This window comes from Pleurodeles waltl, chromosome 7, assembly GCF_031143425.1.
Source record: "Pleurodeles waltl isolate 20211129_DDA chromosome 7, aPleWal1.hap1.20221129, whole genome shotgun sequence".
Lineage (NCBI taxonomy): Eukaryota > Metazoa > Chordata > Amphibia > Caudata > Salamandridae > Pleurodeles > Pleurodeles waltl.
Genome location: NC_090446.1, coordinates 779,519,572 through 779,533,881, shown reverse-complemented (window position 1 = coordinate 779,533,881; position 14,310 = coordinate 779,519,572). Strand labels below are relative to the sequence as shown.

The 14,310-nt window shown below is 41.0% G+C and overlaps 1 protein-coding gene across 1 annotated transcript in view; it reads left to right on the top strand.

Moving 5' to 3' along the window:
* The window catches only part of ADAMTS2 (ADAM metallopeptidase with thrombospondin type 1 motif 2), a 1,546,369-nt gene that overhangs the window by 1,407,266 nt on the left and 124,793 nt on the right, over window positions 1-14,310 (top strand). Inside the window, exon 20 of the mRNA XM_069199292.1 lies at window positions 6,206-6,335. Coding sequence (XP_069055393.1) covers window positions 6,206-6,335 — 130 coding nt within the window. The remainder of the gene's footprint in view (window positions 1-6,205; window positions 6,336-14,310) is intronic.

Genomic DNA, 14,310 nt, shown 5'->3' with positions numbered 1-14,310 from the left:
ACATTACATTATGTATCACGCAAAGTTATTTTTTCAACATTACTGCCTCTCCAGATACAGCAATACCCAAACACTTCAATGTTTCCTTGCCTTCCAACCTCTGATGTGGGCCTTACCTCTGATCATCTGAGGGATTAGACCCTGGACCATCCTTAACGCCACTCAAAACTTTATCAGGGCAGTCTCCTCAGATCACAAAGACAATAGTGGAATCATTATGTCTCCAAATTATGTATTTGTGGTATTTGTATCTTCAAATAAAATTGAATTACATGCATTCATCATATTGTGTTCAGCAAAAGGTTCACATAAACACAACTTTCTTGATCACATGAACCTAACTTCTTGAACCATCTTGAGAATGGTACTTCCCTTCACAGGATGATATAATTTAACATAAATGAAGCAGAATCATGTTTTACGTTATGAACACCCTCCCCCAAAATGAGCAAGGCAAATGAGATTAATAGAGATAATAGTTCTGAAGATTAGGCAGTGAATAACCAATATAAAAAAGTCCTCAAAGTTGCTAACATTCCCTCTTATATTGAATCAGTTTGACAGGCCACAACAGCTAGACGTAATATATTTTGGGGTCATCAATATGTTAACACCTAATGTAACATCACTAAATTGACTTGCTGTGTCAAGAATATAGTAAAATGTTCCAAACAATGGGAGACTACAAAAAAATACTATTTTGGTATGCTTCTGCCCATCACATGCCATGCAGAAAAGCTGCTTTTTGCAAGGATTATTGGGTGGTGACAAGATATTTTGGCTAGCTCAAATAAAGATATCATAGATCGGAAACCAGTGAAATCACAACAGTCTTGAAATAACTTGGGGAAAAGTAAAAGACCCCTCATCAAGATCCTTAACTGAAAAGCGCATAGCTTTGAACCTCCTTTGGTTTGTGTATTCTTGGCTAAATGAGCATCCAGTTTGATACCCAGTTTCTAGACAGAGTTAGCCAGAAATGTGCTGGGGTCATGATCAGTTAGCTAGAAATATGGGTCCCACAGAAGCTCCTTGTAAGAAATTGGAGTATTAGTTGAGGGGATAGGTATCCACTTCAGGTAATAATCACAGGCCTTGTCAGGGGGAATCATCAAACTTTCTACAGTAAAGTGAGCTCAACCCCCCTCCCCCCCTGTAGCTATGGCACAGAGCGGACAGGCCTAAATTAGAGGCAATGTGCAAAGTATGCAGCACTAGAACAGTAATGAAGTCAAAATGCAAAACTATTAAAAATCCCAAAAGGGATTAGGATAATAGTGTTAAATCTAACAAAAAGGATGAGTCTAATATAACCAAAATCCAATAAGACTCACTGGTGATATGAAATCTTAATGTTTTAAGAAAGATTTATGGGAAATAGCACCGAGAAAAACAGTACAGATGATAGTACAAGCAGTAGAAAAGGATGTAGGTACAATTTGGCACTGACCTCGAGGAGCGTGGGTCAGATACACAGACCAGGTTCGTTCTGTTCAAATATTTTACCTTCTGAATTTTGCCCTTTAGGTCTCAGTCCACCACAGAGTACACTTCTAAAAGCCCCCAGCAGCCCAGTCCAGGCAGAGTCAAGTCCGGGTCCAACTGCCAATGATCCGGTGAGAAGCTGCAGAAAAGGCTTGTTGTGTCCCAGTAGCTTAAACTGAAGGTCAGCCTTAGGACCCTTGGAGTCCACTTCTTTGTCCTGGGTGCAAGAGAGAGAGCAGATCAAGTAATCCAAGGCTCTTCTCAGGATGAAGACAGCAAGTTCAGTCCTTAAATGATCTCCCTCAGGTCCAGGAGTGTTCTGACGTGACTGCCTGAAAATGTCACATTTTTGCCTGGCATGAGCTAGTGGGTGGTAATGCCCCCTGGGGATGCCCTAACCAATGGGGTAAAGATAAATCTCACCAGGACTAGCTCTAGCAAATATCAGCATTTTCAAACCTAAGTCTTCAGGCATACTTAACTTGGGTTCTGAGGTTTGTGTGTGTGTGTGCAGTGTGCACTATGCTAAGCTGAGTGTCTTCCTTCATCTAATACTAAAATCTAGTTTTACACACTCACAGTACCACCAACAAACTCTGTGACAGACGTCTGGTAAATCAAAGCTGAGCTTTGAGCAACCAGAGATTGGATACACACAAATTGTCCTTTAAAGTCATAAAAAACCTACCAGACCCGTCAAGGAGGTCTTAACACTTCAGAAGGATCTGGCACTGTGATGTCAACAACAGACCCAAGGTGATGGAGGCCGGTCTGGCTGGGAGGACAAAATAAGGATGCATGTTTTCTAGCTACATGTGCTTGTGACAGTGAAGCCCTCTTTGAAGTTAACCTAGTCCTAGGGCCCATTCCAAATGCCATCCTGCCGTGGGCCCAGCACCTCCCAACACCCAAGGCATTTTGGGGGTCATTCCAACCCTGGCGGTCATCGACCGCCAGGGTGGATGACCACGGAAGCACCGCCAACAGGCTGGCGGTGCTTCCCTGCCCATTCTGACCGCGGCGGTAAAGCCGCGGTCAGAAAAGGGGATCCAGCGGTTTCCCGCCGGATTTCCCCTGTCTGGGCTGAATCTCCATGGCGGCGCAGCAAGCAGCGCCGCCATGGAGATTCCGACCTCCTTCCCGCCACCCTGTTTCTGGCGGTTTTTACCGCCAGGAACAGGATGGCGGGAACGGGTGTCGTTGGGCCCCTGGGGGCCCCTGCACTGCCCATGCCACTGGCATGGGCAGTGCAGGGGCCCCCTAACAGGGCCCCAGCATGATTTTCACTGTCTGCTTAGCAGACAGTGAAAATCGCGACGGGTGCAACTGCACCCATCGCACCCCTGCAACACCGCCGGCTCCATTCGGAGCCGGCTTCTGGGTTGCAGGGCCTTTCCCGCTGGGCCGGCGGGCGCTCCCTTGGCGGGCGCCCACCGGCCCAGCGGGACAGCCAGAATGGCCTCTGCGGTCTTTTGACCGCGGAGCGGCCAATTGCCGGTTTCCGCTTGGCGGGCGGTGCCCGCCGCCCGCCAATATTGGAATGACCCCCTTTGTCCCTTTCCTGGGAGTAAGTTCACACCTCCTATTGAAATGCTGATTATTGGATGGCAGAAGCGGGAGAACAAAATGCACATTTAGCTTTCAGGGACTTCAGGCAGGACAAAGGTAACTTTTTAAAGGTCATCTTTCCAAAATGTTTATTACAAATCTGACTTCACCAGTGAATCAGGCATGTAATACTTTCGAAAACTCCAAACATTCTGTGCAATAATGCCAAAGTGCTTATACTACAATTACATTTTTTCTATGCATTTTTCATTGTAATAATGTGTTTAAAATTAAACCCTAACATGGCCTACTTTTAAATACCATGCATCCTGCCTTAAGGGCAATAATACCTTCTTAGGGGTGACTTATAGATACTTACAAGGAAAGCTCCAGCCTGTCAAAAGGCATTATTTTAGCATGTTGAGTTTGCAGTAAAACCATGCACAGCCAGACTACTGGTGGCAGGCCTGCAGTCATGTTTATATTGTTGCAGTAGCTACTGTAGTGTATGGCACAATGGATGTTGCAGTTCGCTTGTGACGTTTAACTTTCAGGCCCTGAGTACACCTTGAAACCATATGCTGGGGACGTATTGATAGCACCTACTACATTTGCGTTGGATAGAATGATAACATCCAAATTAAATCATGATCTTAATATAAATGGATAATGGGGCAACAGTTATCCATAAAAGGGATGCTATGTTGGTGACATCAAGGTGACCCCATGACCTATGGGATACAAATGATACAATGCTTAATAGTGAAAGAAAAGGAATATGACACCTAAATGCAGAAACATATTTGAGAAAGATCAGACCATTGATCAGACCAAAATGTTGAAGTGAAACACATAAAATCCAGAATATGGCCATGTTTGTGCAGAGAGCCAGCTACCAACTGGTTAATATGCAAAGCATCCAGCAACCCAATCAGTGCTTAGGTGGCAAGGACATTGTCCATTTCCCACCCTGGGAGCAGCTCTTTAAAATTGACTCTTAGGCAGTCTAAAATCACCATTACACTTCTAGCAATAGTAGATTGGAAAGTAATTTGTCTGAGAGCTTGACTCTACTGGGACTTGACAGAGAAGGAACAGCCTCTTACCTGAAGGACAAGATTGCTGTGCACCAACATATGCTGGGTTGTGCGGGAGGTACCAGTAGAGCAGGCATCCAAAGGGTCCTACAGGAAGATTTGCATGGTTACAGAGCTTTTACATGATGTACATTCGACTTGGGAACAGTTTTCCCTGTCAGGAACAAAAGGGTTTCAAGCCAACGGGACACTCTAATCCTCTTGAAGAGGATGGCAAAACATTTTTAGACAGAAGAATGTCAAGGTGCATAACAGGTGCTTATGGGAAGACCCCTTCCTCCACCCCCTCCCCTTGCATCTGTTTATTCCTGGGAGGTGATACTAATAGGAAGACCACCAAGGGTCTGTGGAGGGGACTTTACTCTAAATCAAGGATGGGGGAGGAAGAACCCGAGGCAAAGCCTCGATTCACCACAATGCTACAAACAGTTGTTTCAAAAGTACAATTCAAAGTAAGAGTTGTATTTTGCTTCAAACTATCTCCTTGTTTCGGGTATTGACAGTACTGTGGCTCTCTCATGGCATAAATATAATCTTCCATTTTCTCTAGTGTTAGGGCCTTTTAAATTTGGTCCTTAAAATAAACTTTACAGATTCTGGGTAGCAAGTTGTAAACCAGAGTTCTAGCTGTGGAAAAATCTGGTTTACGTAACAGTTATAGACCCTCGGATTTAAAGATGGAAAATGCCTTTACTACAAAGAAAGATGGGATCTGGATGGTTAACAGGCTATCGCTTAGCAATGATGCGTCCTTAGCAAGAAAACCAGCAGCACATTACTGCAGCCTCGTCTTCTCTAATTGAAGTGTTACTGAGGAGGGATTGCGCATATTCGCCCATTCCAAGTCTGTTTTCCAAGATGAGTGTACCATATACAGTGTTACTCGAGCACTGGAGCAGCATAGAACTTGAAGCCAGATGTATCTGCCACTTATCATAAAATACTGGTCACAATTTGAGACCAGTATGGGATTTTGTGAAATTATCTAGGTTGGTTCAAAAATTACTGATTCCTACTGGGTTGCAATTCGAGCTGCCTCATGAACATGATTGAGGTATGTCCCAAATTGTGAGCCACTAGTAATCTTAGCCAAGGCAGAGATGTTTGCCTGCCGAAGTCAGGAGACCATCATGGTTTTAAACAAAGCATTTATTTTTTTGTTTAAATTCAAACAATATTTCTTAAAGGAAAACGGAATACATTAAAAAAGTAATTTTTAACACTTTTTAAGAGTAGGCAGTGGTACATAGGACCTTTTTGCATGTTACAGAATCATAATGTGTGATTTGTACATACAGAAAAGCCTTTTGAAAACTGCCCAATACTATGAAGCTAAACATTAGTAGATCTTTTGCTTTTTGAAAATAAACTATACACATCTGGTCCACGGTCCACCCAGCTATCCTACTTCCTGATGCTCATCTGCCCAACATACTTGAAACCTGTGTGCCTCTAAATATAAATACAGCATTTAGGAAGAGTTTATAGTAGTTGTATGCAACTGCCCCTCATGTAAGGATGAGCATGCTTCAGTTGAGCATTCTTCAGAGGCAGTGTATTTCAATGAAGATGACTTACAAAAACGAAGAGCACCACAAACACTAATATTTAGGAAATGTTTTTGAGTGGTTCTTAATTTGGAAACATGAGGCAAATTTGCTAGTTTAGTCTTGTGAATGGCACACTCAGAATGATGTATAGAGCAATGGAAAGATGACATTCAATCGAAAGGGAAAAAGATGCCTGCTGTTTAGTTCTCAAGCAGTTCTTATCTGGAGTGAGAGGTATGAAAGTACATGTTGGATATCACAGCACATCACACAGCAGCTGATCTAGAGTGTCATGGACAGATACTTTAAGATGTAATTTAAAATATTTGTTGTACAGATAGTGATTACTTTAATGTATTCAAAGGTGTATACTACAGAACCTTTTTTAGCAATTTGATTATGGTATTTTATTTAAATGAATTTACTTTTTACATTTGCATTCATGTATCCATTTTTTACTACTTATTTTATTTAAAATCCTCATATAAGTAAATGATTCAGGTTCTGATTTCCCTGTTGGCATAGTGTTCGGTGACCTGTGGAAATGGAACGCAAGAAAGGCAGGTGCTGTGTAGAACAACAGACAACACAATCGGATTGTGTAATGAGGATAAACCAGACATACTTCGGATATGCCGATTACCTTCATGTCATAGTAAGTAGTAACAAGCTGTTTTGTCACCTTTCTGCAAGGGTAAAATCAATGTATCACATTGTGTAACTGTAATTTCATTTTATGGCATTATTTTGGCGGATCTGAGTAAAAATCATTAATGATTAATGATCTAGTACACTTAATGTAGGTAATGCCAGTAGGTGCTTTTGGTTGTTGCTGCATTTGAATATTATTCCACTACAATTTCTAACCACCCGTTGAACAAGGTAATTGAATAAGGATGTTTATAATCTTTATAATTATGGAGTACAGGATGTTAATCATGAAGTTTGTATCTCTCCAGCCTTGATTATTTACAAATGTCAGATTGTCAGACCACTCTTTATAAAATGGAACGTTAGGTTATCAGCAGAAGCTTGCAGTCTGCAGTGTTATCCCACCAAATTAAATGTTTTGTCAAAGAGTTTTCACTTTTTTATATGTTTTTTAAATTTGTATTCAATTGGTATTATGTTTATTGTAAGATTATCATGTCATGTAGACCTGTAATTGAAAAGGAGTCATTGGCTGTTAATTGAGCAGTAAACAAGTTTAGGAATTTCATTTGGGTCACAATGTGTACTGTGAAAAAGGATTAGAAGTGGTTGTGTAAAATGTTTTCAAGCAAAGGTCTACATGTCCTCTCTGGGAGAAATACACAATTGTGAATCTCCGGGAGTATACATTTGAAGTGAGATACATTCCTGGGGTGCATAATAATGAAGCAGATTGTTTGGCCATATTAGCCATGAATGGAAAGGCAGAGGATGTGGTTGAAGAGGAAAATGATGTTTTGTTGGAGAAGATGTCTGTACCTACTTATGGTCCACTTTTGGAAGAGGAATGGAAGTAATTTGGCAGAGCTATAATCCTCGATGAAGTGGTGAAGTTGGAGAGAAGTGAGTGGCCTAATGTGAAAGACAAGGAATCAGATGTAAGACTTTCTTGGTTAATAAGAAGTGAACTTTCAATAAAAGAATGATCTGTTTAGCAGCATAAGGTTATCTCTGTCTGTTACAATGAGACAAAGATAGATGACCTTTCACTTGAAAGTCACCTGGGGGCAGTAGAGACAAAAAAGAGGATTAGTTTATATTGGGGGTGTAATACGAATGACAAAGTTTTAAAGGCACACACCCTGTCGATACGTTGCAGGAGGTTACCTGTTAGACCTTGGGACGAAGCAGCTTTGGGTTTAGTGGCATCACTGAGAGGGGAACAGACTAACATTATTTGTTTGTCTTGGTTGAGTTGTATTCAGAGTGGTCTGGAATTCATGTTGTGAGTGACATCAGCTCAAGAAGTGGAATTAAGTTTTCAGAGAATATATTCTGCAGAAAATGTTCTCCCCCGGTGGATTTTAAAAGACAGTGGGTACAGTTTTGTTCTAAGTGGTAGAAGAATTTTGAAAAGAATGTAGAACCGAACATTGGTTGAGTGGGCTCTACCATACATAAACCAATGGGGTTGTAAAATAGTTAGATAGCAGCTTCAAGAAGGAATTTGCCTTGCTAGGGTCACTAATTTGTACTGGTAATGTGAATTACAAAAAGGGTTGGTGGATTACATGATGTCACCACACAAGGCATTTGGAAAACATCATCTCAGCTGTTCAGAGAAAGAAAACTTGAAAACAATTTAGTTCCCAGTAGATGAAATAGAGCAAGGGCTGAGGTAAAGTCTTGGCAAGGGGGATTTGGGGAGGGAGAGAGATTAGACTGTAAGATAAAAGGAAAATCTATTATCAACAGAAGGAAAGGGCAGGTGAGATTGTGGAAAAAGTGGGGGATAGGGTAACAGTGTGCATAACATTGGAACCTGAGAAATAGTCTAAAGTTACTGAACAGTTAAGTGTGGTGAAATTGTTTAATGATGCTGAGAAAACTGACAAAGAGAGAACATGGAATCTGAGCAAAATATCAGTATGCACTGGGAAACAAGAGAGCTATGTAAATTGGCTTTGATGAATTACTAGGAAGGGAGACATTTGTGCCCATGTAGATCAATCTGGAGTAATCAGTTCTAAGTGAAGAAGAGCTTTCAGGAAACCTGCATACCTCGGAGACCATGTTTCAAGTTAAAATTCATAAATCTAAAGATGCTTACAAATCAGATGTTGTTGTATCATACATTTTTTAAATGTTTTACAATTTTCATGTACGTGCCTTCTGGGCATCAGCTTCTTTCGGTAAATGTTGTGTGAATTAAGCAAAGGTGTGTGATAGCCGGGATCTTCTGAAGTAGAGGTGTTCTAGAATGGATTAAGGAGCCAAAATAGAGCTTGTACATGCCATAACTGCCCCGTAGGAGATCGGTTGTGGCTGAGGTGCAAACAAACTTAACTTACCTCTTATCAGCCACACAGTTAAGGGATGCTTATTCAAGTGTGTGCCATGTTGAGAATGTATTTCACGGTGCTGGATTAAGAATAAAGAGTAAACTCAGAACCAGAAAGGAGGAGAATGATGTATAATGATGTAGAGCTTTCAGGGGCGTAGCTTGGTCAGTAGGATTGAGGCGGGGTGAGCTTCAGATTTCCCAAAAGTCACACTGGTGGACAATGTCAAAATACCTTATATGACATGCAGGGCACATGAGAGGACTAAATAGCAAGTCGAAAGAGGAAATGAAGGTTGATTAGCAGGGGTACTAAGTGAAGAAAACTGTGTATTTTGTAAAATAACCAGCATTTTTTAAGACTTCAAAGCAGAGAGGGAGGGTGGGTGTGTGTTTGTGTGTGTGTGCGTTTTCATCTGTGTTTGTGTGAAAATGTTGTGTGAAATCCGACAGACACCTCACCATACCCGACTGAAAGCATCAGTGCCTAACTATTTTCCAGAAAATACATTTATTGGGTGGGTGTAACACCCCTTGCCCCCTCCATCCACCCACCCTCCAAAGCTACGCTCCGGAGAGCTTCTTGAATCGGACATATTGTTAAACGTGAATGAGACACTCCTTTAGAGTTAACTGTTTCCCCAAGCCCTTACATTTTGTTTTACAGATGTAAGTGATCACTGTAAATGGGGTAGATGATGTGATCCCATTCAGAGTCGTTATTCCATCTATCACCTCTGCTACTGCGGATCAACACTGGGAGTCTTCGTCAATTTCCAACTAAAATACAATATACCACATTCCAGTTATATACTAACAAAGGGCTGCGGTTATATTTTCAACTGTTTAATGATATGACAGTTTTCCAGCATAGCACTTGAGTTCCACTTGAGTGCAGCAGACATACCAGTGCAGCAATAGAGAATGGTGTAGTATATTGTCTCAATTAACATAGTGACATTGAGGAGGATCAATAGTCGTAGTCATTTTGCAGACTTTTCACCACTATTAATCATTAGTTACTCAAGGTGCCTTGTGCTAGCATACTTTATTATCAGGGCCAACCTGCCCAATAATCCAACCACGGCTCCTTTCTTTGACTCTTTGGCAGCCCTCAATCTTTATCAGCAAGTAAGAGCTTGCTCACAAGGCTGGGCATGGCTTAGACATTATCTTTGCACTTCCAGATTGATAAATCGGAGTATATCCTACCACCAGATTGCTCTGTCCATTAGTTAGTCCAGTTTCATATTTTCCAGTGTTATCTTTGCTATGCATGGTTCCTTTCTTATATTCATTAAGGATTGCAGTGCCCCGGCATTTTATGAATTCTAATTGTTTGTTAACTGCAGGTGATATTATGGAACTCCAGGCCAAACTATGAGATCAATACAGACACTCAACAATGATATATTACAATATATTATTTTTATTAAACACTATTTTTCCACAATGATTGTAAAGATTATGAACTACTGAGCCAATAATATAAACAAAGTTCGACACCCTGATCTTATTTTATCAGACATCCCAAATCAGTCAGCCTAATTATGATTTTGTTTGTTAATTGTATGCTTAATTTAATTATGTAAAGCTCCCTTCCGCAACCCTTTTATGCCATCAGACCTGAAGTCAGAACGCTGTAGTTGGGCATCCTTTCAGCAGCCAGTCTCTCTGTCTTACCCAGTCACTATTTCTTTTGAAAACTTTCTTCTCATGGTGTTATATGGAGTGAGAAGAGGTTCTTTGCCTGTCTGTTTTGCTACCCAGTACAGTAAAAAATACGTTTGTTTAGAACTCAGCAATTAAATAGACTCTTACTGCATCCGTAACTTCTTTACTTTCTTCATGGTGAAGCTTGCATCATAGCCACGTTTCAGCTAACTTGTTTATTAGAGAGATTCAGAGAATAGGAAAATTCCTTATTCAGTCAGTTAAAATGGCACTTAGAAAAACATGCACATATTTTGTTAATCTGCATACGCTAAATGGCTTTTGGTAGGAACGAGGAGGCCTGTTTTCTAGGCCTTAGTCCTCCAGCTCGCATCCTAGTTCATCATTTAGTGCACAAACAGTGATCATCTTAAAATGAATCAAGGCTTGCATTGTATTCAATATTCTAAAAACACACAAAAAGGCGTTTCACAGAGGTATGATTTCTATGGTTCCCAAAAGTTCTGGAATCTTTACTAAACACAGGTGAGCTGAGATTGGTCCATGTTTGCAAGTGGCTCTCAGCGTGTGGTTGAATTTTATTGATATTGAAATCCAGATGATCCCTGGGCAGTACAACTTTCTGCTGGGGTTTTTATTGGTTATATCCCTACATTGTACAGAGAAGAGCTCCCCTTTGATCCACTACTGGAGCAAGGAGTCAAGTGAGAGACTGTAATTTTTTTATTCAAGTTAGGATTTTGAATGAAAAATAAAAAAGGTGTTAAGAGGATGAGCCATATTTGTACTTAGAATAACCGTGCTCCGAATTTAGAAATGTTGGTCTGCCCAGCAGACGTCTCTTAACATTGGCAGGAACCGCCATCATGACGGTTCTTACCATTGCATTAAAAGTTTGACCGATGCCTCTGTCAACAGGACATTCTGTCCAACAAGCTTTTAGCATGTTATTTTTAAATAGCCAAAAACAGAGTGTGGTGTGCGGGTCATTTTGCAGTATTCACTGCACCTTACAGCCAGGCAAACTGGCAATTCGACCACCCACTGTAAATCAAGCATGCAGTGAAGTGGACAAACCTCCCATGGCTCTTACTCCTTCAGCCCGTCTTAGGAGTATGTCAGTGACAGAGATGAAGAAGTCTTCATCACTGACATACTTAAGGTCCGCCTTTCTGTAAATCAGCCAAGTGGACCTTCAGTTTGCCGGAGAGGTCACTGTTATTGCAGACTACTCTCTCCCCAAACTCTAAATCAACCCCTATGTCTTGTAATGTATAGAGAACTGCACTAACCTGAACGATGTAGAGATTTCGTACCCAAGAAAAACATTGTTTCACATCATTGGGACTATCTTTGTAAGAATGTAACAGAAAAGTTGTGAAAGACTTTTATACATGTAATGCAAAAGCTGTGAATTAGTTCTCTTAAAACCTAACAAATTAATCATTAATAGTACCTTTGTCTCACTACTGCTGCTGGTGCAAGAATTATAATGTCAAAGAAGCAAGATCAAACCATGTAGCGTATGTCACATTTATAAAAAGGACAACTTTATTAGAGAACTACCATCGAAAATATGAAGAAATTATGAAGGAAATCAATTAAGATAAACTGGAGACAAATATTAAGTAAATATGGTGACTTTTAACCTAACTCAACAAATTAGAAGATTGACATCAATTTGAGGATGATGGACTGTTGGGGTAAGTAGATTTGAAATCTGCTCAAGTTTATTATCTTTGGCATTTGGCTCTCCTCAAAGCCCCTGTTTATAACTTGGTCTTCAAGTTAATATAAATCCATAGCAGATTTAGCAAAATACTATTAATTTGCTTCAGCAAGCAATTGTAAAAAATCGCTTACATAATACAGAACAGAGAATACAAAGTATGCTTTTAAGAATATGAATAGCCTGTGCGTTCATTTAGATGAATGGACTGTGCTAAAGGGAAATGATTGTTATTCAATCACAGACTCACTAAAATTTCATTATTACCTCTTACTCATATTACAATTGGTCATACCCTAAAAATGAATAGCATAAATGGCAAATACTGGACAAAAAGTAGCAGACTACCCAACACTGTTACGGCATAACTAAAGGAAGTTTGAGTCCTTGTCGGAAAATTTCTGCAGAGCTTCGATGGTTTTTGGTCTCTCATAAAATTTAAACTTACCCTCCATAAAGTAGACACAGGCTTTAAAAAACCTCAGCACTAACAATCAGTCGGTAAGCTCAGAGGTGTAAGGGCACTCACTAGGACTATGCAGGCACTGAATCAAGCTGTTTGGATCTTGCTAATGCACACTTCAGCTGAGTGCTGAATCTCTGTATGGCAAGGCAAGTGTGGGCACTTCATTCAGCACACAGGCCCTTTTAAGCTGATAAGGAGCCATCCTCTCACCAAGCCAGGTGGAGGCAAGTGGGTCCCAGGAAAGGCGAGTGGGAGGAGGGGTTTGCACAGTCAAACAAAAGTCATAATGAAAACACTTAACACAGAGAACTAGTGTGCTTATTATGCAGAGTTACTTCTCAGCTATCTTCCACTTACAGTTGATAATGTCTTAGCCAACCTGTAAGAAACTGGGGTGTTAGTTTAGGGGATTGAGACCTACCACAAATATTGCCCAAGCCCTGGACAGAGGAAACTCTTAAAGTTACTAAATCAACGTGACTTCGACCCCCTGGTAGCTTTGTCACAGAGCAATCAAGCATAATTTAGAGGCAATGTGCAAGCTATTTATGCAGTACCAAAACAATAATAAATTCAAAGCACAACACAAGAAAACTGAAAAGTAGAGTACATTTTAATATATAAAATGGCACAAAAATAAAACAAAAATCTAGTAAGGTAAACTAGAATTATGAATTTCTAAAGTTTAAATGTAAAACTGGGGCCCCAGGGTGTTAAGCTCAAACTGCAGTCGGTTGTGCATGACCAGCAACTAGGCAAAGTTAAGGCTGACGGCAATGGAGCATGGGTCAGATACAGAAACTAGGTTCGACCCATCGGACGTTTTACCTTTGGATTTATTCTCTAAAGTGGAAGTGAAAAATGCCCAATGGGGCAAGGATGTAGGCTCCATGTCATTGTATAGCTGCTGGACAATTCTTTGTGAAGCCATTGACTTTTGGTGGGAAAGCTCCAAGCAGGGGAAAGTTTAATTTCACTTCCAGATAAGGTCCCATGGATACTTTTGGCACATATACTGGCAAAGATTTATACCCTGGGCAAGCCCGCAGGTGGTAGCTCCACTTACAGGTCTGTTCCGTGAGTCCAAATACCTTCTCTTGAGGCCCTGTTGTTTTGGAATAGCTACAGCAAAAAAAGCTCTGAACTAGAGCAACATGATTATTCGGCCCAGTGGTATCACACCTTCTTCGGATTGGCTTTGCAAGTTAGTGCCTGTCCTCTGGAGGTCTTTGAAGCCAAAAGATTTCTAAGTTCCAGGTTTAAGGAAAGTTAGTAGAAGTACACTTTGACACCAGTCAAAGAGTACAGGGCCTTGAATACAGTGCAGCACTTGTGGGGGCCAAAACTCACTCCAGGAGAGTACAGCATCCGGGCCCAGGTAAGGTCCAGTTGAACTGATTAGCTGGGCACTTGCCAAAAGGGCCTCTTGAGCTTGTTGTGTCCATCAATCAACCAATCATAGCATTTGTAAAGTGCAGCACTATCACCCCTAAGAGTATCTGGGTGCTGAGTGTGCTGTGTCTTTGCCGAAAAGCCACGTCTTGAGTCTCCTTTTGAAATCTGCCAGGGAAGGAGCTGTTCGGAAGTGGAGGGGCAGGCTGTTCCAGGACTTGGCTGCTCTGTAGGAGAAGGAAAGGCCATGTACATTGAACAGGTCATCTTTATGACCCTTGGAGTCCACTTCTTTGTCCTGGGTACAAGCAGAAGTGCAGGTCCAGTATTCTAGGCTCTTCTCGGGTCACAGACAGCACGTCCAGTCCTTTTATTTT